The sequence below is a fragment of the Ooceraea biroi genome, chromosome 4 (genome assembly GCF_003672135.1).
Source record: "Ooceraea biroi isolate clonal line C1 chromosome 4, Obir_v5.4, whole genome shotgun sequence".
NCBI lineage: Eukaryota > Metazoa > Arthropoda > Insecta > Hymenoptera > Formicidae > Ooceraea > Ooceraea biroi.
This window is the reverse complement of record NC_039509.1, coordinates 15,694,431-15,720,812: the sequence shown is the minus strand read 5'-3', so window position 1 is coordinate 15,720,812 and position 26,382 is coordinate 15,694,431. Positions and strand designations below refer to the sequence as shown.

Below are 26,382 nucleotides of genomic sequence, written 5' to 3'. Positions count from 1 at the left end.
AGTCATTAGTGAAAATACTCAAGGAAGTACAAATTTAGAAGAATGCATGTCCAATGCGACCCGGGCACGCCAAGTATTATTTCAAATTACAAATCCTCAAACTGAATTGCTTCTAGGTACTTGGCTAGAGTTAACTATGGATTTCATCATATTTAGTTTTGCTTTTTTATGTACTTGGCGTATTTTTTTACCTTTGTAAGGTTTTTTAGAGGGTATATTATATATCACGTGCTTGCCACGTGTATTTGTCACGTGTTTATCACGTGACTCGTAGTAACTTGTAGTCACGTGATTTCACTGCTCTTCAATGAACACTCTCAGACTTCGCACAGTGTTTTCGTCGAAGTCATATTGGCAGCACTGTCAGGTGTTAGCTGAATGTGCATCTCCCTCCCACTCCGACACGCAATTAGCGTGATCAACAGTGATCAGTGTGATCGTTGCTTTCGTTTTAACACGATACGTGATCGGCGATTTAACAGTATGAGCATTTTAAATCGACTACCGCGACTCGCTCGTTTAAGCGCTCTCCATCGCGAGAATGTAAGTCACGATCTAAAAAAGAGGAGCATTCAATAGTCCGCCTGTTCCTGTCTAACCTATTTCTAACCTATATCTCTCGTAAGCAGAAAAATAAATAATTACGCAATGAAGATGATATAAAGTAATTTTACTGTCGGAAGCCTCGACTAATTAACGATCTAGTCCGAAATCTTATAAATCCGATGAAAAAGAGAAAGGCTTGTAAGTCTCATGAGTACCAAGAATAATAGCAGAACGCAAACGTTAACCGGATTACTTCTGTTTCTAAGAGAAAACACATCCGTAAAGTAGTTTACTACCTTTTTGATGCAGCAAGAGAGTTGACACAGATTAACTCGCACTTTACCACGAAATTTAAGAAAGGTTTTACGAGAGAATTAAAAAATGGTCGAAATGAGTTCCGCAATACTTTATTGATCTGATAAAGTAATAAGCAATGTAAGTTGCAACGCATCACTTGTGCGACCTGATGATTTTCACTCGGTAGCAAAAGAAACAAAATTGACAATCTATGAAAAATCTCTAGTTTACAATATCTCACTACTTTCAGGTTTCTCGCTTCTCTACAGAATCCAAGGAACCGCCGATACCGGTAAATCCGCTGAAGGACGTGTACAGCGCTAACCAGCAGCCCAGTACTGGAGTGGTGTATGACACGAAGCCATTCAGGATACGCCTCGAGGTTGGCAAGAATTACTCGTGGTGCCTGTGTGGCCAGAGTAAGAACCAGCCGTTGTGCGATGGCACGCATCGAGACACTTTCCTCAAGATCAAGCTCAGACCCATTCGCTTCAACGTTACGGAGACTAAGGAGTACTGGCTGTGCAACTGCAAGCGGACATCGAACAGACCCTTCTGCGATGGCACGCACAAAACGTTAGATAAATATGAGAAGAAAGATAAACGATAGACGGCGCCATGCGAGTCGCGCAATTATCATGAATCTTGAAAAACTAGGGGCTGCTTCGTGTGCGACTGCATGCGTCATATTTTTTACAAATATATGCAGTAGTGTATAATACACGTATACCTGTATGATTGTTATTATTACAACGTTTTGCCATCGTGATATTTTAATAAAACGCTATTATATTGTAAGCTGATACCTTCTCCAACTCCTCTGAAAAATTAGTTAAAGTAATTAAAATAAAATTAGTTATAGTAATTAAAATAAAATAGAACCGGAAGAAGATTATTAAAGAATAGAAAATATTGGGATTATAAATTACGGTACTATCGATACAATGTAGCATGGTGCAACATGAATTGCACTGAGAATTCACGATTTCTGCTTTCCATGATTGCATAATTATCTCGTCAAATTGATTGATGTATGTTTCCGCAATCGCAGATACGTAATATCCATTCCATGGATCACCAAGACAAAATTCAGGGCAGGCATGAAATGTGTTGCGTTCGTTGTGCTTGGAAGTAGCTACTTGGTCTAAAGAAAACAATTATTTTATAGTATGCTAAGTGTTAATCTGCTGTTGTTTGTACTAATCACACATGCGGCATATTTAACCACTTGCGACCGCTGCTGCGAGATCAATTATCATGGATTGCCGCGATACGATTTAATGAGGAACAATTCGCGCTCGAATCAGCCGATCATATCGCGAAGAGTGGTTTCCAACGTGACCGAGTGCAAGGAATTCGCCGCCTCGAAGAAGGCTCTTGCCTTCAATTTTGTTTCCGCAAGAAGTCGTGCCGGTACGTGAGCAGCAGGCAATTAAACGTAATTGCGCCGTGTAATTATGATAATTTTACGATATCCCGGTGGCATTTATTATGACGAAATATAAGGCGAGGCGTAGAGACGCGCTGTAAAGCGCCCTGCAATTAACGTATTCAATTAGCACGATTTATCCAATGCAATTTGTAATTTCTCCTGCACTCTCACGGTGTATCTTCACTCAGGAAAACAAGAGAATACGTGCCAGGCTCTTCAGTGCCCCGAAGATCACAACATGACCACTCTCATGCCAGCGGTAAATTATAACTATTACAGCATGTACCCCGTTTTCATTCCACCAGGTAATTGTAATCGCCTGTTACTGTCTACATTAATTCAGTTAGTGTCATGTACGCAAGAATCCTCGAAATTTGTACGCCAAGAAAAAATTTTAAATTAATGCAACACCATTTCAATCAATCAAATTAACGGTTTGCTGCGAAATGGTTTCCGCAAGTTTGATCTTCAGCCTGCAGCAAAAAGTATTTTCAGTGAACGCTACGCTGAAGTGCATTCCTAAAGCGGGGATGTTCTTATTCTCGTCCGAGAGCTTGAACTACACGCAAGCACGAAGCTTCTGCCACAAATGGAACGCATCACTCGCACACGTGATAAGCGAAGAACGCACAGAAGGACTGGGAAAATTCGTTTCGCAAAACGTTTCGAGTTTCGTGGGTCTCAGTAGCAGCGTCAAGGAAAAAATCTGGAAAAATGAATTTAGTACGTGTAATCTTTGTGTTTACAGATTTTATTTTTATCAAGCGCATGATGATTTCAGAGCAAATTTTTCAAGAATTAGAACACTTTAAAGCTGCTTACGATAACAAATTTAAAAAATACATAATTTGTCAGGCGAACCCTTGTCTTGCTTCGATTATCGAGCATGGGGCGAGGGAGAGCCGTCGCACTCGAAAGGGTGCGTTGCCCTCGTAAATCCGTCTGAAAGCTCACCGCCCTTTTGGAAACTGATACCCTGCCACACGTCGCTGCCGTTTATCTGCGAAATCTCGCCATTACCTGAACGATCGTCACGACATCGTAGAAATCATCATCACAGTGCATAATACAAATACTATAATAAAATTAAAAAATATATATGTAATATTATACGCAAATAAAAATAGCTTTGAATGACAATCACAAGAATATATTACATCAGAGATCAAAGACATTCTTGAAACTCTTGATAAAAGTGAGAATCGAAGCAAAACTATTCCTTAAAGTGTTAAGAAAGGCAAATTTTCCATAAAAATCTGAGTTTTCACGAAAAATGAGAATATGTATCTCTTGTTCAGCTTTTATACTCGTATTAATCTAATCATTTAGCAGCGAGTGACAGGGTCGGAATGAAGGCAAACGTTAAATATGTACAGAGATTTAATGTGGAGCTACAGGAATCTCCAACATCAGTGTATGCAGAGAAAGATTTACTGCGATGGCTTTATTTACAGGTACGATTGTTAAATCCGACGTATACGCACGGTTGACACGATTGAGACAGAGGCGGAGTATATATATATATATATATATATATATATATATATATATATACACACAACTCTCACTCGATCATTACTTATACACGTATATATACATAGTAGGCCTAAACGTTAATAACATTAAAAATCGTATGCGGTTCGCCCGAGTCATTAATTCTCCAATTTCCTTACATTCTAGAGCATGCTTTCTACAGCAATGTCACTTAACAACTATATAGTGTAGCTAACAGCTGCTGCTGTGTCGCGACGATGACTCGTCCGCTCTTCAATAGGACTCTTATCGAGGATTACACACTTTGTTCTACAGCGTGATACAAAAATGTCTCTCGCCTCTCGATAAGATTCGATATCGCGCGACAACAATCGGAAATAGGTCTGCTATTATTAGTCTTCGCGAACGATACTCATTCGCCATAGCCGCCGATAGCGATCGAAAGCGTACAAGAGATAGTCGTTACCGTGATCAACATTGGTTACATGCTGCTGATCCATTGTTGCGTTAGGATAATGCTTGGGACGCGATATCTTTAGAATAAGGATTTCGTTTACAATCGCATCGCATATTTCTCACTCAACACGCAGGATTAGTGCTCAACACTGGTATTTACAGATTAAACGCTTGGCGATTCTCGAACCGTTTCGAGTAGACATTGGAACAAGTTCGGTGATAAATGCGAACGCAATATAAAACAATTTATAAGTACAAGCTTAACTTAACGTAATTTAATTAATCTAATTAGTTTCATGATTTTCAAATTGATTGCCACACTACTACAATCAGGAGTGTAGTGATTGTGCATGATCGCGAGAGTTTATTACAAGGGAAGACGATATGGATACATAGTGGAGAGTGGAGAAACGACGATTGATACAAACGGTTATTCGTTGTTAAAAAAAATATCCTGCAAGGTAAAATGCAACCAAAGTCTTAACTGAGCTCCTACGGCGAATTACGATCACGAACGATCTTGGGACGCAATCACGATTACAAAAAAAATTGCGGCGAAAATTGTTTCGAACTCGCTTAATAACTATTATTGTCACGTGTTATATCTGCAAGAATGTGCACAACGTCGCGTTCGTGCAAACCGAAGCTCTGTATACGAGATAGAAGTGAACAGATATTCACTTAAAGAATGTTACGTTCAAACGACTTGATCCGCTGGAATATAAAAGTATAAAAGACATGATACTGTTACAGTGACATTCTACTGTGGTCTCTCGTTTACCTTGAACTTTCTTTTGTGGTTAATGTTAAGTGCCAATTAAACAAATTCTCCTTGATTTCATATTAACGAATCAGCGTGTCAAATTTACGTACCGCAGAAGAAGAAAATGGAATTTAAATAAAGATGCTATAAAACGATTTATGAAATTATTATTAGAAGAACTAGCAAGCTTCATCTGTGGAGTTATTCTTGCGATGTTTTACAATGCAAAAGTCTTCGAAATATAGCACATGATTGATAAACGTCTTGATAAACGTATACCTTATAAAATAATAAATGCTCTAGGCCAATATTGGAGTAATAATACTTAAAAAAAGAAAACAAGAAATCCATAAACTATACGTGTCCATAAATATACAAATTTCATTGTAAAATGTTCGTATCAAAATATTATAGTCTTATAATAATTAAGCCAACTTATATAATGAATCGCATATTGATTTCTTTTTGACATTCGGGGACGGATTACATGTGAAACAAGAATTTACATCTGATGTAGAACTTGATTGCATTGTAACTTTTTCTATGAAATCAATAACTGTTATCATACATCTTGTTTTTTCGGGGATTAATTCTGCGAAATTTATTACGATTACAAACGTAATAACGTATATAATTAAATTATAATTATTTGCAAGATTGTATTAAGTAATTGAATCGCCCCAAAGTATGTTTTGTTTTAGGTGAACATTGAATATATCGTACAATATATTAATAAATTCAGTAATTTAACAAATATACATTCGATGATCAAGTAAATATGATAAATGTACAGTTCAATCAAATTTCACAATTTGGAATTACATTTGGATTATAAAAATTGATGGAAAAGTGAAAGAATTATATGCATACGTATATATATTATCTGATATGTTCTGCATAAAAATAAAATCTATTTTATATCAAAATAATTAGAGAGGAAACCTTGCAATCCGCTCTATATTATTAGTTAAAATATTAAGTATATTTTACGGAATACTGAGAGAAAATTAAATAGCGTCTTGTATTTCCTCTCTCGTTATTGATTACATATCATTATCATCTTTTATCATATTTACTTAAAATTGTTTTCTTAAAAAAATAAAACATTTTTTCCTTCATATTCAACATGATTCATGATTATGATTATATCGAATAAAGCTGCTAATCTGTCGTTTAAAACAGGCTATAGTGCACCTAGTTTTATCATCCTGCCATAATACATTTACTTAAAACAGAAATAAAAGTCTTATAAATTTCTCGCTGCCTCCTTTTTCTATGTGAATAGTATAATCACGTGACACTACGATATATCACATATCGCGTTACTAGCACCGTTTCAAAGACATTTCCAAAACCGGAATATGCTTCGACAAGCGCATGGAAATAAATGGCTCGACGAATACGTCGAATTAGGCTCGTACAAGTCGTACTAGACCGCAGTTCAGTGATATTATTAATTGTGAAAAATCAACGAGGGAATTATTCATTCCTACTGAATGAGATATCCCGGAAATGCAGTGAACGAAATGCTTCACATTGGCACTCAGATTACTGAAGAAACTTATTGAACAAAATCTTCATACAATCATCGCGAGGCAGCTACGTTCGTTGGATAAAAAAAGAATCACATATATTCTTATGTTCTATCGACTTTAAGTACTCTCTTGTACCTTTCTCCATTTTCCATTGTTTAATACGAAGAATTAACACAATCAGCTATTTTTCGTAAGTCCCATTAAAAATATATTACATCCGTATCGATAAGTCGATTATGTGCTTCTTTATTGTACAAAAATAAAAACAAAAGAGGCTTGATTTCAAGTATCGGCATTGAAGACGCCTGTAAATACATTTATCTCTTCTAAATGATTTCATTGTTTGAGGATTCATCTTCTTTTATCTATCACCTTTTTTCATATTTATAACTGATTGATATGATACACGCTTTATAAGAGCGCAAAATCAAGCCATCGATAGCGGGGATGTAACAATATTTGATAATTTACAATAAGGGAGCCACCTCCGATTTCAATAATTTTTTAACCATCATCTTATCATCAAGGTCATCATCTTGAGTGACGTTGTGAAGGTTTCAGCTCGTTGTTCTTAAAGAGTTATTAACGAAAAAGTTTAATAATTTTGCATGCGTTTTTGACTGTCCACGCGAAGTCCAGTTGACCTATATTATAGAAATCCTCCTGACATATTAAAAAATGTTTGAACTCGGGGGTGGCTGCCTTATTATAAATAATTACCCAATATTTTTGTGAATAAATAATATAAAATGATTAAAATGTAAACTGATAGAAAAGAAAATACGGGCACTCACCTGGAAGGACACTTGCGCTAGTTTTTATCTCTTTTTCGGAACTTTATGATCTTTCGTGCTACTGATAATGAAGAAATATCATCGTATCTAGAATATGTGCAAATATATACCGAAGATTTGTGTCTCATATGTTCTGATATGTGTCGTGAGATGTTTGAAATGACGGGAGTGAAGCGTAAAACCATTATTAGACTCGCGACCGCGAACGCTGCGGGCATCCGTGAAACGGCCGCGATTATCGCGAGAGTGATAAACTCCGGCAGTTACAGCGAGATCGCTACTAAATTATCGGAGAAACCAAGTGAAGGGAAAAATACGTCTTTCTTTTTTTTTTCGTAGGCGAAGAATGTCGTGTGGAATGTTGCGTTTTCAACCGGCTCACGCGAATACTGCACCGACGGAGTAAACAATAACTGAATGCTACCACAAACGAATAAATATATATATATATATCTATATATATATATATATATATGTATATATGTAACAACAGTAATAGCAATAAACGTTATACGCTAGAGCAGCAATAGTTAGTCTGATTCTCATTAGTGACGCAATGAGAAAACAACACAGTGTGTAGTAATACGGGCCGATAAATATACTATCGATTTACCACCCCCTCGTGCGTCGATACGTATTATACTTTGCTGTTAATCGATGAGTTTGCGAGGAGAGGTATGAGCTGTTCGGAGAGCTGTCCTACTGTCATCTGCAATACTGCCTGTTTCTCTTCTAACGCGGCCACCTTGTTCAAGCAATTCAGATTAATGTCGCGCGTATCGAACGCAACGTACTCAAATGAAAGTGTAACAGGTAACGCGAATTATATTAACGTGCATATTTACCCTTTCCAGTAATTTGCTGTAAAGTGCGTATGGAACGTAGGCCGGTTGTCCGGACGATGCACCGGGGCTATGGTCGGCGTGCGGACTCGTGTCAGCCCGCGGACTTTTATCTTTCTGTTTGCTATCGTCGTTATCGGTATCCGGTTTGTTAACGGAATCCGTGACATTTCCCTGCGTCATTAACCTGTCGGGCGATATAAGGTAATACGTGTACATTTGCATGTCCGCAGAATTAATTCGGCGAATTTCGTCAGAAATTCTGTGCGAAACGTACCGCGAGAAGTTCCGTTCCTTCTTCACCTCCGGCTTATCGACTCGATCTACCGCGGCGATCTTTCTCCTTTCCATCTGATTCATCTTTAATTCCTCAACCTAATAAAAGATATTAGAGGATAAGATAAGATCGATAATCTCACATTGCTTTTATATTATCTCAATGGCACTAAGCAAAAATCTTGGATTTTTCTTGAAGAAACAGCACCGCTAAAATTGCTTCGAATTAAAATTGTTTTGTCTGCTCGCAAATGCAATCATTTATGAAAAAACTTTGGCAAAGTAAAATTTTTAATAAAAAATGAGCAATTGAAAAAAATGTTGAGAAAATGACTTTTGCGTCATCCAATGAATTACCCATGGTGCTTTTCTCCTTGCTTTCGCCGCAAGTCCGTCGGTCTCTTCGTCCGGTATTTGCTCCAACGCGGTGTCGGTGCGTCCGTTAGACAAATTATCTTCCTATAAATGATTGAGCACATTAAAATTAATATCTCTGCCGTCGATCAATAGATAAAGTTAGACATTTTGTTCTGCGGCCATAGTACCAGAAGAGTGTTGGGCACATTGGGGAGCGTCGGAGACGCGTTGATGCCGGCTGAGCCCGCGGCGTGATGACGTAAGTGCTGCGAGGAGGGCGGTCGTCGCCGGGGCGCTTTGGCGCGAGAGGCCGTCAGATGCGAAAGCGGTGCACCTTCCCCGCGCTCCACGCCGTCCAATTCCTCACGGCACTCCGAAGAGGTGGAGGTGGCGGTGTTCGCCGCACTGCCGACACCATTATTATTCCCCACGTCGCTCACGAGACGCTTCAGGCTCGATATAATCGAGTGGCTGCCAGCCGCCTTCTTATCGCCGCCCCCGCTTCCGGTAGTTGACGACGACGCCGACGACACATGGCCTGTCGACGTAGACAGGTTCTTCTTAGCGGTGTCTATGGCGGGGAAATGATCTGCCGAAACATGAAATTCGCACATTATATATCGCACATAAAAGTGCCGCGCCGAGATGTGAGCTTGGCATCTTACCAGATATGGTACTCGAATGCGAGTTCCTGGCGTCCACGCTTTTCCTAACGTGCGCCTTCTCGGTCTTCTTGATTTGATGGGAATGTCTGGTAGTTGACTTTACACTGGAGGACGTTATTTCGTGCCACTGGGACTCCTGCTCTTGGGGATCACCCTTTGCGCTGATTATCTCAACAAAATTGTCAGGGAACAATCCAATCTGTCCTCTCAACTCTCCTTTCCACCAGCCCTACGTAAATCATTATACATATATATATATATATATATATATATATATATATATATTATCGCTCAAAAGTTTAGATTTACAGTTATTTAAAATTTATAATTAAAAAGACAAAATTATATGAATTTACAGTGTTAGCACGAAAAATTAATTAAACCTTGTTTATAAAATATTTTTTATTTTAATTAATGAATGGAATAAATTTGCCAGTTGCTTATATACTTGAAACAACAATTTATTATGACCAATCTGGCAATACACTGGTGGTGTGTTTCCACCAGTGTATTGCCAGATCAGTCACAATAAATTGTTTCAAGTATTTTTTATTTTAATCTTAAACTTCAATCAAATAATACGCATAAGCGAATGTCGACGTTATCAATTGCATTTGTAAAAGAAGATATGATTTTATCTAAGAATGCTCCAAATTTTTGAAGGAAAAGTTTTTTACTAAAGATATACATAACGATCATTTGGGTCATTGTAACAATACTGATCAGATAAACTTCAAACCTTGTCTGGTGCATCTTTAGATATTAGCGTGACAATATCTCCCTCGCCCACGGTGAGTTCGTCCTCATTAGCAGCCTCGTAAGGAAAAAGTACTCTGCACATCTCCTTCTTATCTCCCTCTTTGTGCCTCTCTTGTTCCTCAGGGGCGGGAGTGGAAACGAAGTTTGAGGGAAACACACCGACTCTACCTCTGAGGCGACCTCTCCACCATCCTTCTTCTACCTCCCCCAGGAATTCTATAGAATCATGTGGCACTAGAGTCAGCTCGTCCTCGTTACACGGATCGTAACTAAACAGGACTTTGCAGTAGCGTCTGCTGGATCCATTTCTTAAAGTGATTTCATCGGACTTTGTGCTGTTTGCAGTCTCACTGTTGCTGCCGCTGCTCCCATTACCAGTCGTAGAGGAGTCCAACACCTGTACATTGGACAATAGCGTTAAAGTGGATGGACAGGAAAGGATGACAAAACGTGCGGCGCTACAATGCACGGTACCTTAACAAAGTTATCAGGAAACATGCCACGCTTGTCCCTCAGGGTGCCCTCCCACCATCCACCCAGCATCATCTTAATCCCAGTGATGATGTCACCTTTTCTCAGCGTCAGCTCGTCCTCCTCTTGCGCGACATAATTGTACTCCACTATCGCCTCCATGCTTCGGAAGGAAACGCACTCTCGACGAGCCCTGTCTGCGGGAAAGGCTTGGCCTTTAGCAAACACGCTTGCGATAAGGCGACGAGTTCGATCGGCGCGAACTGGACCGAATTACTCGAAGATCGAGCGACGCGAGGTGCAACAGTCGCCGAGGAACTGTCGCGACGAGAACGCGAGCCGCGCGACTTGACTTGACGAACGCGGGAATTACGATGTGACGTGCGTTCGCGGCGAACCGTCGCGCGGGCTGCCCCGATGCGTTTGCGTGCGGACGATACGAACGAGTGGACTCACGTACGTGCACATCGCAGTGCAGTGCAGTGCAACGCAATGCAACGCGGTGCGACACGATGCGACGCGACGCGACGCGCGAGACAGCACCGTCGCGTGATTACGGATTTAGGCGGATCCCGGCCACAGTTGACAGCTACTCGTGTCCGTCACCGTGGCCATCTTGCGTTCGGCAGCCTCAACAGCTCTGATATCTGCGCGAAATAAAGAGGTTGCTCGGTAGCGCGATCTGAGCCTCTGTTCTCTTTCTCCCATTTATGCGAGCGTTACTTCTCTGTAGTAACTCATTCGAATTATTTGTAACTTATTATGATAATTCGCTGCGCGTAGACGGGAGTCTAGCCGTGAACTATTAGTAACGCTCGCGTAAACGTAGTGACAGTCTCTTCCTAATTGTAATCCATCTGTTTTATTCATTAATTCTGTTAAATCTTGTTTGGTATCATAATTTTAAAATACTTGATGTCAACCCAGGCAGCACGCATTGGTTTCAAAACCGTTTTGCCGTAACGTTTCATAACCATTTTATTGAAACGTTTATTTAGGAGAAAAATGTCCAACGAAAAAACGTTAGGAGAAACGTTTCAGAAACCATCAGAAAAATATTTATCAATTCTATATATCAGTGCCTCAAAGATAGACAGAGTTAAGTCACATTTGTCTAAAAAACTAGATTTTTATATTTTATGAATTACTCTCTAAATTTCGTGTAGTGGAATCTCACTCTTTTGAAATATCACTTCAAGTAATAGTGATCTCAAAAGTTTCGAAAGAAAAGAAGAAGAAAAGAGTATTGGATCGGTTTTCCGGATGGTTATTTATAAGGTGATAACACAAATGTTACTTGCGAGAACGTCACGTCTGGCCTGGCCATCTATCGGTCGCTTGGTGAATCAGAGGTGGGAATCACACACACTTGTGTTGATTTTTGTCTCTTGTTCCATAATCGAGTACATTGAAACGTATGATGTAAAAATAATGAATACTCGCAAAGTAAGTAGAAATTACTATTTTTTCTATATTAATTATATAATTTCAAATCAATTTAATAAAACACATTTTTCGTTTCTGTGGAAAGGTGAAAAATACGTTTTTAAAATTGAGGTCTAAAAACGGTTTCTATTTAAACCGTTTCTTAAATGGTACTTTATGTTTCTTAGACATTAGATACGCCTAAGAAACATATATTAGGCTAACATGTGCTGCCTGGGAAATGTCTTGCAGAGTCTCGCTAGACCTCGCTAAATTTTACCAAATCTTATCAAATCTTATGTTTTATCTCATCAGATGATACTTCTCCTAACTTTCTGCCAACTTTCAAACCTTGCCGAATCGTACGTCAGAGCTTTTCAGATTTCGTCAACTTTGAGATTTTGCAAGACCTAGCGACTATTCGACAAAATACTATAAGATAGTACAATTTTACAACAAAGATTTTAAATGGGTCGAAAAGAGAGAGAATAAAAGAAAATCAAGATAAGTTTGAATTCCATGCATTTTACTATGCAATCTTCTGAATTCGTGCACTTCTATTTGCTATTTACTACACGCACTTCGCTTTAGTCAGCGTAAACTCGGGAAAGTCGTACTATTGTATGTGCCTATACGTCTCGTTCACTGCGTGATTCATTCTTGCGCGACAAAACACTTCTACAACCGAATAGACTAAATTCATCGAAACATGAGTCACGACATGTTGCATGTGTTCCAAATTTTATTGGTCCACAAGGCGCATATATTTATTAATTTTTTGTATCATTCCCCAAACAGTTAAAAATCATTTGCAATTTAAAAAGAATGTCTGAAAGATTAGAATATTATTTAGAGGTGCCTTTAGAACAACACTTTTTAATGCATTTTAATTTAAAAAGCCATTAAACAGAGACATCATCAATAACATATTATTTGCTCAGATTATTTCTGCTCATTACGTTATTATTATTATTAATACGTATTTTATTTTACGTTACTACAGTATTCCATCTTTTCACGTATGGAATGTAACACTAAAAGCGCACTCATTCTAATAGATCCTCCAGCAAATTGACTTGCAGACTTTCTCCTTTTGTCGATCATCGATCGTAATCACCTGAACTTTCACAATATAAATATATAATTTCTCGAAAAATGTGTCAAAATATTGCTGCTACTGTTTAACGCGGCGCACGCTGACGCATTTTCGTATCGGCGATAAAACGACTAATCGTGACATCACAAATCGCTAACTATCGTTTAATCGTCGGGCTGGCAATAACGAACTCGGGCTCACCGCACTCGTTCCAAATTTCAAGAAAGCTGAAACTGTCCGCGGCACGACGTGTGCACGCACTTGTCAACGTACGTAGTTCGGCTTCCTGATGCGCATCGGCGAACGATTCAGCGCGGCCACTCAACTGGAAAACGGTGTGCGTGTCGTCCTCCATTTTCAAGTCGCTGATTCACTCCGGTAATCGCGCGCGTCTTATCGCTGAAGAGTATCGCGTATCGGCGGCGCGCGGCGAATACGGGAATCCTCCAACACCTCGCGAGTGCGGGCGAGTGGCACTCGCGAGTTGGACAATCCACGTGACACTTGGGACATTTGGGACACGTACCCGGAGAACCGTACGCATTCGAATTAAGCGTCACTTTCTTTCCTGCTTGCTTCGTTTACTTATCTTGTTTCTTGAGCATTGAGTGACAGGAAGCTTTAGTATTCTCTTTGTTAACATTTCACATCTTCCAAGTAAAAATCTCCTAAATTCGATATTGTGTCATGAAAAAAATGTAGCACGGAATATCGTAGGTAAAAAGTGTGTATTTTTATTTATTATTGAGTCAGACATCGAGTTGAACAAGTTGTTTCTACAAACTTAAAAACTTATACACTTATACTGATACATTCGGATAATCGATTGCGAAAGTTGAATTAAATTATGTAACATGACGCTCATTGTCGAGGGTGAGGTGTGATGTAATGAGAAATGAAATCTTGTAAAAGTTGTCGTTATATCGTACGTTTAACATCTTCGCAATTATTTCCTCGGTGATCGGGCAAAAAGTTCCATGCTCGAGCCTTTTTTAATGGAGCCAAGAAAGTAAATGTTTAAAATAAACATAAACTTTCAATTTAATTAAATCCAAGAATTAACACAGTAAGTTTTTCAATAAATTTACAAAGAAGATCGAGTGTGCAAATTCAAAAATAATAGCGATGAAAGCTTTACCCGATCAAGCTATCCTATTTTACTTCTATATATATATATCTATATATGTATATATATAATTTTTAACAGGGCTTGTGTATAACAAAAACATAGCTGATTCCTGTCGAGAAACTTTCATCATATCGTTGGAAATTGCAAGATCGTTGAAAACCGAGAGCGATAAATTCGCAGAGCCGTAACTAGGATGACACGAAGAAATTAAAGACTATGTAATTCACTATTCCTGATCCAGAGATTTATAGAACCAAGTCCACAGAAATTTGCGGAATCAGAAATTAATGGATCCAAGGAATATTAAAAGGACTCGCATGGATACAGAGCGAAATGGATCCCAGACGCGAACATGATATTTCGTACATTTTTCGCAGGATTCCAAGAACATGGTGTGTGAGATAATTTATAAAATCGCATGATGATATAATACAATAAAGCACTAGTTACGGCGCTGCACGCGCGCGCGCGCATATACGTGGCAGGCTCAACTAAGTCGTATAAAAAATGCTCCCTCGGGAGAGCCTTTTCAGCCGAAGACCAGCTTCGGACGAGAAATCAAGCACTCTTCGATGAAGACGATCCAGCGTCTATCTAAAGGAAATTCGTACAAGCGACTCTACCGTTCACGTAGGCGCGACGCCGTGTTACAAATTGACACCTTTTTTTCTTTTTCATTCTTTCTACCATATATTTCTTACGAGAAACTTACGAGCACCCGCACTTTGTACGCCAATCAAAGTTCAATAGCCGAATGTGATTTTAATTTCAGCCGTTTAATTGTAGCCAAGTCGAGTTTATGTCACATAAAATCGTCTCGGGTGCTTCTTACTTGTCTTATGCATCGCCTTTGACTAGAGAAATTCAGTTTCGCCGAGAAGATCGAGGATGGTATCGAGAATACGGGCGCTTCTCCTTGCCAAAGTCCGCAGAATGAAAATTAACGGTATAGTCCTGACAGATCACGCGCGCATTTAAAAAAGATCCTGGGTTGACGAGAACGCGTTCGACACACCCGGTTTCTTTAATCACATCTGGTTAATTTCCGCTAATTTCAGGTTTCCCAGACTTTAAAAATAGATATTACATGCTGACATCTGACAAAAATATAGATTTTTATTCGTCTCGTTCAACGTTTCAAAAATTGGATCGAGATAAAATTCTAAAGTACAATATTTCGTAATGTAAATTATTTGAAAATTGTAATTGCAATTATTTTAAAATAATTTTTGAAGATGTGATGAAATCTTCCCGAAACCAACAAACAAAAATATTATTTTTACATGCAATTACGCTATTAAATTTTAATGATCTTCATCCTTTTTAAATCTGGGAAACCCTGCACTAATTAAAGGGCGCGCAGATTGCTTAGCAAGCGAGACAATCGAATTTCGCAGTGTTCTTATTACAAATACGCCGCGATTTATAAAGATATAAAAGCAACAAATATACAGGGGGTCTGACATAGGGCGAAAAACCTCTCGCCCACAGATAGATCTCGTCAAACTAAATTTAAAAGTCCTGTAAAAATCCTGTTTGCAAAATGGTACAGGACTTTTTAATTCAGTTCGACGAGATCTACCTGTGGGCGAGAGGTTTTTCGCCTTAAGTCAGACAGCCTGTATATATACATATATATATATATACATATACATATCGTATCGTGTATACATATATATATATATATAATAATATATATGTATATATTTGTATAGTAATTCTCCCGCAAATAGTACAAAGCCTACGCCGTAACTATTTCATTTACAGTACGGTTGCGTGGCTGAAAAACAAATCGTGTCGTGCCGATCGCTAATCCGTCAACATGTGCAATTCTTGAAATGATCTCGTTTCGTCGACATCGTCGCTGCGATCAATTGATCACGACAGATACAATGCACGCTTCTCGTCGAGTGCACGCGTTCGGACTCGGCTGCAATCTGTCCCGATTGCAATCTGCAACTTGCAAACGTGCAAACAAGCAAACATACGGGCGAGTAACGTAGTGCGAACCGGGTTCTCACATTTTTCAAAACACCCCCTACACTGCACCACACGTCGAGATAACAAAGTTGCAGGATTGTGTAGCTCGAATTGCACTTGTGTGCAACTTGAAACGGGCTTGGCGGTGCTGGAACGATTGCTGCGCATGCAAATCAGATATCGCAGCGCTGAAAGCCGCGTTGCACTTTGTTGGATGAAACAATAGACTTGTCCTTTCCTTTAAAGATACCTTCGAAGGTACCCAATAAAAACAAGGGGAAAAGAATATCGCAGGTATCCGATTCTTACGTGATCACCAAGCTCCCTCAAATGTCGCTGAGGTGTTGAGCTTTTGATCGAACACGTACCAGCGTATAATTATTATACTTTTCCACTTATTTTGCCCCGATCGATCATGAAACGTCTCGATACACCTCGTGCAATGTATCTTCCACGCATCTTCCGTTTTCTCACATCTTTCTTCGTCTTTATCCTCTTCCTTATAATCTTTTGGTAGGCACAATAAAGGCTTTTTGTGTTTCTGCCAGCGTAAACGAAGAGTACGAACGGTGAAAGTGGTCTTGTGGAAAGGGCGATGACGATTCTCTACGTTTGCTACAAAAGGTTGTGCGTTTCTTTATACCGATGATACTAGTACTGACAATATAAAATGTTTGCTGTTGTGTAACGACGACGCGTGAACAGGGTTGAAAGGTCAATCGGATTCTAAATTAAAAAAGTGCAAGTAACTTTCTTCTCGTCATTGGAACAGTTGAAACAGTTACTCTTGCATGTGCGTAATTGCTATAACTGCTATATGCTTTTCGAGAATTTCTATCCAATTCATCTTTCAGTCCCGTTCACTTTAGCGTAACTTCAGATTTGTTCTGCAAGTGAAAGCGTCATACGTTTGAAACGTGCCTATATAAAAATGGAGAAACTCGATAATCGATCGAGAGCCCTGCTGTATATGTTCGTGTAAAAAAAAGCTCTCTCAACGTTTCGGAAATCGAAGATATCGAGTTCCACCGGTTTCTTTAGAATTAATCGAGCAATTTACGTTCCGTAAAATGTGCACTTTTTGCAGCATTTTATATGGCAGCTAAACTAGTTTACCCGCGCTCTAGATCCACCTCGTGACCCGCGAAAAATTCAAATATGCCAACAGGCGCTTCTTCTTTCCTTCTTTTTTACGCGGTATCGGTGCCATGAAGTTCTGCAGCAGAATACAATTGCATCGCCGAAACTTTATCGGATACAACACAGATCGCCGAAAGCATTCTGTTAGGATTATCAAAGCGCATTAATAATTTAAAGGGTGAATTATCACGTGCGTGTACCGATATGAAAGATTCGACACACAGATGTCAAGTGCTCGCCATCGTATCAATTTGGCCTCGTTCGGAACTTTGTTTCACTTCAGAGTCTGAAAATACCGTTTTCTAATGAACACACGAACGTCAGCGGTGCTTTGAGTGCATAAATAGCGTTTGTCGTGCTTGTGCGTTGCTTTCTTCAAATAGAAAAAGAGTTTCACTTGAATGTCGACGCAGAAGCGCACGATCCTTCGTTTCCTACGTCAGGAAAGTCTTGCGTGCAAACAGCCCAATAAATCGCGGTCCTTTCGCGTGCATCTGGCTACACACAAATTTAGGAACTGCCGCGGAACATGCTTCCTCTAAACATCGTCCTTTCACTGAAGTTTGCCAAACTCAAAGATTACTCGTACTCCCAACGTTAAAGCGACCGCGATTCTTCGTGATTGCCCGCAGTTGCTTCGAATGCGCGACATCGAAGGTACATCTACGCAAACGTTGGCATCTGTGTATCAAATAATCCCGACGTAACAGCTAATCGCGCAAGCCCTTCCATAAGGGAAAGGCCCTGGTCCTCGTTGAGAGACATCGGTGGTAATCGCAAGTCTCATAAAGTAGTGTCGTTTTTCAGACGGTAATCACAATGCGCTTGATGATGTCTTCGTAGACATTTTATACAGTAAACACGTTGATCGTCGCGGAAAAGTGTCGCCTCGGTAGTATCGAGAGGATGTTTCCGTTTACTTAGGCCTTAGCAATAACGTCAAGCGAATCTAATTGAACGTCTTTGGTTTTAGATTGCCTATAATACCGAATGACTGTGTCTGGCCTGTGTCTAACATCGACGAGATTATATAAAAATTGATCGTAGACGAAATGCAAATCTCGCGATTCCTCTGTCAACTATTCTCCTCTCCCTTCTTTTCTTTCGCTCTTTTTATCTTTCTCTCGTAACGCTCGATCCTTTCAGCTGAGTATTTCGGTTCACTTGGAAATGAACAAACGAACCTGCTAACGGTTGACTCAGATCGTTCGTCCGATCAGGCGTTTTCCGGTGACCGCGCACTCATAGGCATTTCGATTACCTCATAGCTAGAGTTCTGCCAACTCTTCGCACATTCGCACACGCGCGATTCGAATCTCTATAAGTAAACATCTATGACGTGTAATCGCATATCAGAGTTAAACTTCGCGATAATTTCGAACGTAGCTCGAGCCTAACCGTACATATGTACGTATGGTATATATGTGTACGTGTGTTACTTTGCATTTCCGGATCATTCGAAACTGGCGTTCCGGATCATTCGAATGCATGGTGCGATGAATGCTCGTGACGTTCCGTGTGATCTATGATCATTGCAACGATCATCTATGATCACCGTGATATCGATGATTCACGATTACGATTATCGCACCGCCGCTAACGTTGCATCACGCCGTCACGACGTCGTTCCGAGGACGCTGTTATGGCTCTCACATGCAACAAGGATTTACGAGATTATATGTATAATATCCGTTGCGAGATTATTGCATGTGTCGTGGATGCTTGCCCCGGATGTACCCAAGTGTACAAACGCCTTTCGTGTTGACTTCCGTTGATGGCCGACCCATAGTCACGTTGTATTATATATATGCAGGTATGGAAACGGGCATCCCTTCTCTCTCGTACACAATAAATAGACGAAATTCTCCGGACTTGATACCTATCTATCCCGTCGAAGCTGCCAGACAGCCGAGTAGACCCCCAATGATCATCCGAACTAACAGGTGCATCTCCAGGCGTCGCCCTGTTGAGACGGTGACTGTGCCTTAATTATACTGTCTGCACCTTCTCTCTCGGAAGCCTCGAACAGGCTGGCCTGTAATTGTCCATTTTGCTCGTGAGAACTCGATCTTGGTAAATTTACAATCACGAAAAGATACAAGCGCGTAGCTATTTTTTTCATTGTAGCCCTCGATGGCTTAAAACAGTTTTATTTGAATTAAATATCGTTCAATTGAAAATTTAATTTAATTAAACATTTAAGTAATAATAATAAAATATGATTTCATTTATGATTGAAATAATAATTGAATATCGTTTGTTAAAATCGATCCTTTCATTGCAACATTGATAAGGGTTGCGCTACAAGACAAGACGGACAAATAAAAAGTGGGCTTTACCCGTCGGCCTCGCTGCTCCCGTATCCTTCTGGCCAGGGTGAGGAAGGCTTCCTCGATATTGATGTTTTCCTTGCAAGATACCTCGAAGAAGGGCATGTCGAAGTTCTCAGCGATCTTCTGGCCTCTCTCGGCGTCTACTGCGCGATGCGCGGTCGCGTCGCATTTATTCGCTGCCAAAACTTTTACTACGTCCGGTGACGCATTCTGCCAATGCAAACAATGGGAATTGCTTATGATTCACTCTTTCGACAATTCTATTACATGCAGATGGCTCGGAATCGGTTACGCTTTCTTACAAAATCAATAAGTCTATACATAGACTTTGTGTATTTTACAATATGTTCCCGATTTAATAGATAACAATTTCTACGGATAAAAACCATTGCACAAATTTGCAACTGCTTCTTAATTAATCAAACGCTAGATTTTTAATGCGCTTAATTGGCCGCGTTGTGTAGTCTGTCATAAATTTTATAAACTGTCCTCGTGAACTTCTTCCACTTTTAAATTTACGTGAGATTTTACTAAAATTGGTTGTTTAATACTTTAGATTCTCTTCTGGACGTTTAAACGCGGCCATTTAAGTTCTTATATAGCGCGAATTTATTCCTCTCTTTCGTTCTATCTTTAGAATCGACTTTAATCTTACTTCTTGGATATTCCGTAGCCAGTAGGACAGATGGTTGAAACTCTCCAAGCTAGTGACATCGTACATCAAAAGGATACCCATGGCACCGCGATAGTACGCCGTTGTTAAAGTACGAAATCTTTCCTGGCCGGCGGTATCCCTTTAAAGATACATTCGTTGATGTACTTTCTGCTACTTTATCATCGTTTATGTGCAGTCTATCATTTTATATGCAAAATGTGCTTTATGAAACTTGACAGTACGAAATGGATTTTCTCAGAAAAGTTCATGTATTTCTGTATATTATTAATACTAAGCGTGGTGAAACATTTATCGGTGCTGACAAAAGAACGCTGGTTATTACTCACCAAATTTGTAATTTAATCGGCGTGCCATCTAAATTAATGATCTTCTGTTTGAAATCGATACCTGTGGACACATTTATCATTTACATTCGCTATCGTAATTAAGTGAATATTGATGTACAAATGATACACTTTCAAGGATGCACGGGACTATATCTCGAGATTATTATTCACTGCATAAAATTGTAAGATCGTATCACTAATTATATGGTTCAAGTGACACTTGTCACGCGAGAATTCCAAGAGTTTTTTGCGTGAGAGTAATATAATTAAAACTTTATCTACACGAGAGCTACATTCTTAATGAAGAACACATTTTAAATTGAGCTATGAAATATTCACAAACAAACAGAAATAGTTTTTTTACATTACGATCACAAGACATTTTATATATTATCAGCAAGATGACCCGACTTATAATTATATTCAGTGTGATTAAATTCAAATTTATAAAAAGTTACATTTCTTGCAAGAGGCAGAGAGAGAGAAAGAGAGAGGAAGAGAAACTCGAGGCTGGGGCGGATACGGCCGGATAATCAGCTGATCGATGCCGACTCAATATACAATTTCACGGAATATGGTACGTCACGTACGGCACCAATTAACATCTTTGTGTCAAAATTTAGATTGAAACATGATTGTCATTATTGCTTAAAATAATCCCAAAAAAATAAAAGATAATAATTTTATATTAAAATTAATTATTATATTAATATTATATTAATTTTAAAAAACAAAGTAATTTTATTTCTCATCGTATCGTAAAAATCGAAGGAAGGAGTAACTGTAAAATTACGAATTACAATGTCAGAATTACTATATCAGAAATAATGAACTAAATCTCTTGTCTGTATTATCCTGATACTTGCAGATGATTACCATCTGCAAGGTAAGATCCGTTTGCCGTGGACAGACGTGACCTCACCGTAGTAACTGAGAGTTAATTAACTGTTATCTGTGTCAACAGTACGTGGCACGATGCGTTATTGTTATAGTGCTGAGCACGAAATTGAGATGCGTGACATATCCTCCAGATGCAACGAGTAAATTATCGTAAAACATCCGCGATCGGCCGCAAAGGAGGTCGCGTCATGCTGATCATTTAACAAGTAATCACTAGAGGACTACTTTGGAGTCCATTGGCGTACGGGACGGCTGGTCGCCAACAGCCACAGGTAAACGAGGGTGGCTGACAGAACGTATTCGTGGGTGTAACACGCGTATCGCTCACCTATTGTCGAGATGTATGTGTCGTAGTACCGTTCGTCACAATAGCGATGCACGATGCAGGTCTTGCCCACGTTCGAGTCTCCCAGTACCAGGACTTTGTAAGTGGCTGCGAAATCCAACGCCATGTTTGCCGTGGGTCTCGGATGGTTTTGAACTGTTGTTGGGTCGACAACAGAGAGTCGTCGGCCGGGGGCTGTACTTCGTGGACGCGCTGCCACCACGGGGATGGGGAGGATCGATTCGAGGCCTGCGCTTTAGCGCAAGTTAAAGGTACCCCCACAATCGTGTGACTTTTCGTAGCTTATGTGCCACGTTTTCAGGCACAGTTCGAAGGGCACATACGCGCCAAATGCAGCCTTGCCCTGTACGTGTGTTGGAGCACGCACGTAACGCATGTGGAGATGCGTGAAACTGTGTGCACGTGTACGTGTGTGTCAGGGCAGACGCGAAATGCTCGTACCGAAAAGGAGACGAAGTCGAAGATCGACGAAGACGCCGAGACGGTGTCTACCGGGAGCAATATTCTATAGCCATATATGTATATGCAACATATAGGAGAACACGGGGAGACTTTCTCTTTACATTACTCTTGGATATCTCTTGGAGAGTCCGAGTCTTTCTCGTGTATAATAAAACTTCGTACATGTCGGAATAAGTCGACATGTACATCTGGCATTGGAAGAACACGAGTACGGGAATTGAAAGATCCGTAAGAAGAATATGCGTACGCGATGTAGAACAAGAGAAAATGTTGGAAAAAAACTAGACAGTTGTTGGAAATTAGGCCGCTTTATTGTATCTTGAATCAAACTGATTTCTTTTCCGGATGATTTCTTTTGTGGAGTATATTTACATAAATAATGGTATTTATTTTCTTTAATAACAAAATATTATCGGAATTTGACATTTGCAAATTTACACAATTGTTAGACCATTCAACGCAATTGTGTTTACTCTACGTACGGTAACAATAATTTGCTTCTTAAACAGAGATTCACATCTCCATTGTTTCATACTTGCACATATATATACTACAACTATATATATTTTTAGAATTAGAGATATGAAGTGACATAATTCTACTCAAGTACTTTTCTTCGGAGATGGCTTTTACACTCTACGCTAAATACATGTAGGTATATATAACAATAATAAAATTAATTTTGATATTTTGATAGGCATAATTTGCTACTGTTTATATATTATCTATTTCTGATTACGTTTTTCTGTCTATGTAAATATGGTATGTGAACTGTTAAAAAAAGGCTATCTCACAATCGAAGAAAACGAGTTTCTAATTATCAGGCTCTAGAATGATATGTAATTAGATGGATCAACGCGTTAGCAATAACTCTAAGAATATTATAAGACAAGTTCATGTTAAACAACTGAAAGTCGAAAATTAATGTTGTTATTACATATTGTTAATGCAAATTTTAGTGTTTTAATAAATTAATATTTTGGAAGTAACCATCCGTATTTGCCGTTGTGTTTAAACACGCGAAAAACCGGTTTGCTTCGCATATATTATCTTAATTAGTAATAATAATATAAAATAATGTAATCTTGTTCTGTGTAGGCACTTTAAGCATTATAACTCGTATGAAGAGTAGGATACTCTATTTTTTGGTTAGCGCTGTTTTGCACGTTGCATAATCTTGTCATGATAACATCTTGTTCGTAATCTATCTGTATATGATATGTTTGCAATGAATACATGATATTATAATTTCTTTGAATTAATTCTAAACGCTATCCTTTGTGATTTCTTCAGTAATCTATAACAATTCTAAACTACAGTAATTTTTATATAAACCAATTTTTATATCAACTAAGTGTCCGACTACAGTTATTGCAGTTCATTTCGCGTAAAAATTCAGTCAAAACTTAAAGCTTATTATAAATATTTTATAAATAATATTTTATAAATAATAATGTTTCAGAAGTTTATGTGACATAACAATGAGGCACAGAATAAAGTGAGATAAAAATAGTAACTGGAAAAGGATGGAATGTAACTTAAGTTCAGTCAAACTGCTCTTGCAGAACACATTTGTTAACGATAATACTATTTTGTTGGACATCCTTGCCCATTTGTAAAACTCTTATCATCCTGCATTAACAACGAATCTGTCACAGGAACGAGACTATTTTGGCGTTTATATTAGACCGAGGTTTGCATCGCGGAGTTCCGCTTTCGGAAGAACGTAATGGATTAACGAAGGCCATCCTCTCAGTTTTAGGAAGAATGAGCTTAAATTAACTCTTTGACTGCTACCAACACCCATAGACTCAATGATAATCGTTCATTAAATATTGACAGCATCTTTAGGCGCTTACTTCTTCCTAACTTTCTTCTTAACAGTGACTTAAAGATAAATCTAGCAATTTTCGTTGGTAAAACTATCAAAAAAGTATTTTGGCTGGTCTCATATTCATAAACGAGATCTAGATATTTCACAAAAACACTCCGTACAGTATAACGACTCAGCTCAGCCGCATACAGAAAGCATTTCGTTTTCCGATACCCTGCAGTCAAAGGGTTAATGTCATCATCCAATCGTGTAGGCCTATCAACGCAACAATCATCAGATTATAATAGAAACGACCAAATGCATAGTCCGATCATTACGATGCTCGACATGTACGCTAAAGAGTGCGGAAGGTGGATGTTATAAGCGCTCTCCAATTTAATCAACCATAACGGAACGGCGACGTGGAGGATGTCCGGTATCATGAAGCCCAGATCGCGTATAACCTTGTGCAAGTTAAACACAGATTACAAATTGTAAACTTTTCACGTAATGAATCAATCTGATCAATCCTTACCTGATGTGCGTGGCCCTCGCCCTTGACAACGTTTACGAAGAACTGATCCCATCCACCAGCCATGATATGTAAGAGGGCTATCGCGGCTATGCCAAACGCCTTCCTATGAGTTATGGGGTTCTTTCTGTCTGCTAAATGAACGACCCAGCCGGTGGATATCAGCTCGGTGACGGAGAAGAACAACTGATGATACCACTGGGAGTAAAAATCGTCATTCCAGTAATTGATGTAGACCCACCAGGAATAATAGTTGGAGAACAGGGCGGTAGAGAATAGCAGCATCATGGAATTCCTTAGTCGCTGCTTGATCGCCAATCTCACCAGGTGCTTCATCGTTTCGTAAAAGACGATTACCCCAACAACTACCAGCATCCATATCTTCAGCATATTCGAGGTGGCATTGAAGTACATGTGCTTGTAGGGAGCGATGCCAGATTCGTACGATCCTGCGACAGAAATCTAAATTACCTGACGAAATCTGCAGTCATCGATCATGGGATTCAAAAACCATGTACGAGATTCTACGGTATTAACTTTTTACCTTTGAATACAGTGTCCCAACAGGAACAGGAGCAATATCGCTTGTCCACGACTCTGGCATAATCCTGCCAGAAGTAATATAAAGTTACGATCTGCAATGGCGGAATTGTTAGGGGTCCCAGAATGGCCACGAATCTCGACCCACACGACGCAATATTCTTGCACAAGATACGCTTCAGCATCTTTAATACAGCCATGTTTCTCGACTGTTTAACAGAACGTGTATTTTATGATTCTTTATTTTGTGAAATAAAATGTAATCTGCCTTGGGAAATGTATCTTTACCTTATAATTAATTACAATGTTAGGAGACACATTGCATTAATATCTGCTGTTGCTGATTACTCTGAAATGGCACTGGAGCACAGTAAAAACAACTAAAAAATCCAACCAAATTTTTGCAAATATAATTTACTAAATAAAACAGATTAACTCTCACTGGAAGATATTATTATAGTTCGCACTTTACGTAAATGATATTTTTTGTAGACTAGATTTTGCCGCATTTTCCGTATCTTCTCCAACACAACCATCATTTATTAAAATTTCATAATTTCGAACATAAAATATAAAAAATTAACATGTATAATAATTAAGATAAGGCAAACAAATATGTTTTTTGTTAAATATCTTTATACATTGACAAGAGTCTTGAACGTCGGGTGGTAAACAAAAACTCATAAACAAAACTGGTTAACACGGATTTATTTCAGCAACACATTTATTTCACACAATGTGCATCATTATCCGTGCGTCACGGGAAAACTGACGTGATTTTGGGATTTCTCGGCTGTTACGTCATGGCAATTAACGTGCTTTAGGTGGCAACAGGCTGCATGAACAGCCGTCGTCGGTGCACCTCGAAGAAGCGCCTCCGCAGCCTCTTTCACATGTCAAAGAATTCGGCGACTTCACGAGAAGGCCCTTTAACTAAGAATGGACGACATCGTAAACAACTCCACTCTATATCCGCAACGAAACGCCATCTGCGTAC

The 26,382-nt window shown here is 39.1% G+C and overlaps 4 protein-coding genes and 1 long non-coding RNA gene across 5 annotated transcripts; 3 read left to right on the top strand and 2 right to left on the bottom strand.

Annotated features, from left to right (window-relative positions):
• Nucleotides 1-381: 381 nt before the first annotated feature.
• Nucleotides 382-1,638, top strand: LOC105284660 (CDGSH iron-sulfur domain-containing protein 3, mitochondrial). Its single transcript, XM_011348335.3, has 2 exons — nucleotides 382-543; nucleotides 1,094-1,638. Exons 1-2 carry the CDS (start codon nucleotides 484-486, stop codon nucleotides 1,451-1,453), a joined length of 420 nt encoding a protein of 139 aa, XP_011346637.2. The 5' UTR covers nucleotides 382-483; the 3' UTR covers nucleotides 1,454-1,638.
• Nucleotides 1,639-1,743: 105 nt separating this feature from the next.
• LOC105284668 lies at nucleotides 1,744-3,859 on the top strand. The gene is made up of 3 exons (XM_011348349.2): nucleotides 1,744-2,256; nucleotides 2,464-2,580; nucleotides 2,771-3,859. The coding sequence occupies exons 1-3, from the start codon at nucleotides 2,013-2,015 to the stop codon at nucleotides 3,085-3,087; spliced, it is 678 nt and encodes a 225-aa protein (XP_011346651.1). The 5' UTR covers nucleotides 1,744-2,012; the 3' UTR covers nucleotides 3,088-3,859.
• On the bottom strand, nucleotides 3,642-22,260 carry LOC105284650 (SH3 domain-containing kinase-binding protein 1). The gene is made up of 13 exons (XM_011348324.3): nucleotides 22,021-22,260; nucleotides 20,793-20,853; nucleotides 20,446-20,584; nucleotides 19,797-20,000; nucleotides 19,395-19,492; nucleotides 10,691-10,850; nucleotides 10,197-10,613; nucleotides 9,458-9,686; nucleotides 8,981-9,381; nucleotides 8,793-8,894; nucleotides 8,437-8,534; nucleotides 8,163-8,346; nucleotides 3,642-8,062 (listed from the first exon to the last, which is right to left on the bottom strand). Exons 1-13 carry the CDS (start codon nucleotides 22,142-22,144, stop codon nucleotides 7,955-7,957), a joined length of 2,325 nt encoding a protein of 774 aa, XP_011346626.2. The 5' UTR covers nucleotides 22,145-22,260; the 3' UTR covers nucleotides 3,642-7,954.
• Nucleotides 22,191-23,486, top strand: LOC105284642. Its single transcript, XR_894901.3, has 2 exons — nucleotides 22,191-22,289; nucleotides 22,340-23,486. It is a non-coding gene; the product is annotated as an uncharacterized LOC105284642 (long non-coding RNA).
• LOC105284627 lies at nucleotides 22,793-26,356 on the bottom strand. The gene is made up of 4 exons (XM_011348299.3): nucleotides 25,674-26,356; nucleotides 25,390-25,594; nucleotides 24,849-25,294; nucleotides 22,793-24,777 (listed from the first exon to the last, which is right to left on the bottom strand). The coding sequence occupies exons 2-4, from the start codon at nucleotides 25,583-25,585 to the stop codon at nucleotides 24,613-24,615; spliced, it is 807 nt and encodes a 268-aa protein (XP_011346601.1). The 5' UTR covers nucleotides 25,586-25,594; nucleotides 25,674-26,356; the 3' UTR covers nucleotides 22,793-24,612.
• Between the last annotated feature and the right edge of the window lie 26 nt (nucleotides 26,357-26,382).

What these genes read in the sequence shown, in the direction of transcription:
- LOC105284650 (XM_011348324.3), bottom strand. Translation starts at nt 22,144, where the DNA reads ATGGCGTTGGATTTCGCAGCCACTTACAAAGTCCTGGTACTGGGAGAC. An exon ending in CCGATTAAATTACAAATTTG is followed by an intron (nt 20,585 to 20,792) that starts GTGAGTAATAAC and finishes GTATCTTTAAAG; the next exon opens with GGATACCGCCGGCCAGGAAA. An exon ending in CAAGGAGAAAAGCACCATGG is followed by an intron (nt 8,535 to 8,792) that starts GTAATTCATTGG and finishes ATCTTTTATTAG; the next exon opens with GTTGAGGAATTAAAGATGAA.
- LOC105284668 (XM_011348349.2), top strand. Translation starts at nt 2,013, where the DNA reads ATGCTAAGTGTTAATCTGCTGTTGTTTGTACTAATCACACATGCGGCA. An exon ending in TTCCGCAAGAAGTCGTGCCG is followed by an intron (nt 2,257 to 2,463) that starts GTACGTGAGCAG and finishes ATCTTCACTCAG; the next exon opens with GAAAACAAGAGAATACGTGC. An exon ending in CCCCGTTTTCATTCCACCAG is followed by an intron (nt 2,581 to 2,770) that starts GTAATTGTAATC and finishes AAGTATTTTCAG; the next exon opens with TGAACGCTACGCTGAAGTGC.
- LOC105284660 (XM_011348335.3), top strand. Translation starts at nt 484, where the DNA reads ATGAGCATTTTAAATCGACTACCGCGACTCGCTCGTTTAAGCGCTCTC. An exon ending in GCGCTCTCCATCGCGAGAAT is followed by an intron (nt 544 to 1,093) that starts GTAAGTCACGAT and finishes CACTACTTTCAG; the next exon opens with GTTTCTCGCTTCTCTACAGA.
- LOC105284627 (XM_011348299.3), bottom strand. Translation starts at nt 25,585, where the DNA reads ATGGCTGTATTAAAGATGCTGAAGCGTATCTTGTGCAAGAATATTGCG. An exon ending in TTGGGACACTGTATTCAAAG is followed by an intron (nt 25,295 to 25,389) that starts GTAAAAAGTTAA and finishes TTTCTGTCGCAG; the next exon opens with GATCGTACGAATCTGGCATC. An exon ending in GCGAGGGCCACGCACATCAG is followed by an intron (nt 24,778 to 24,848) that starts GTAAGGATTGAT and finishes AACTTGCACAAG; the next exon opens with GTTATACGCGATCTGGGCTT.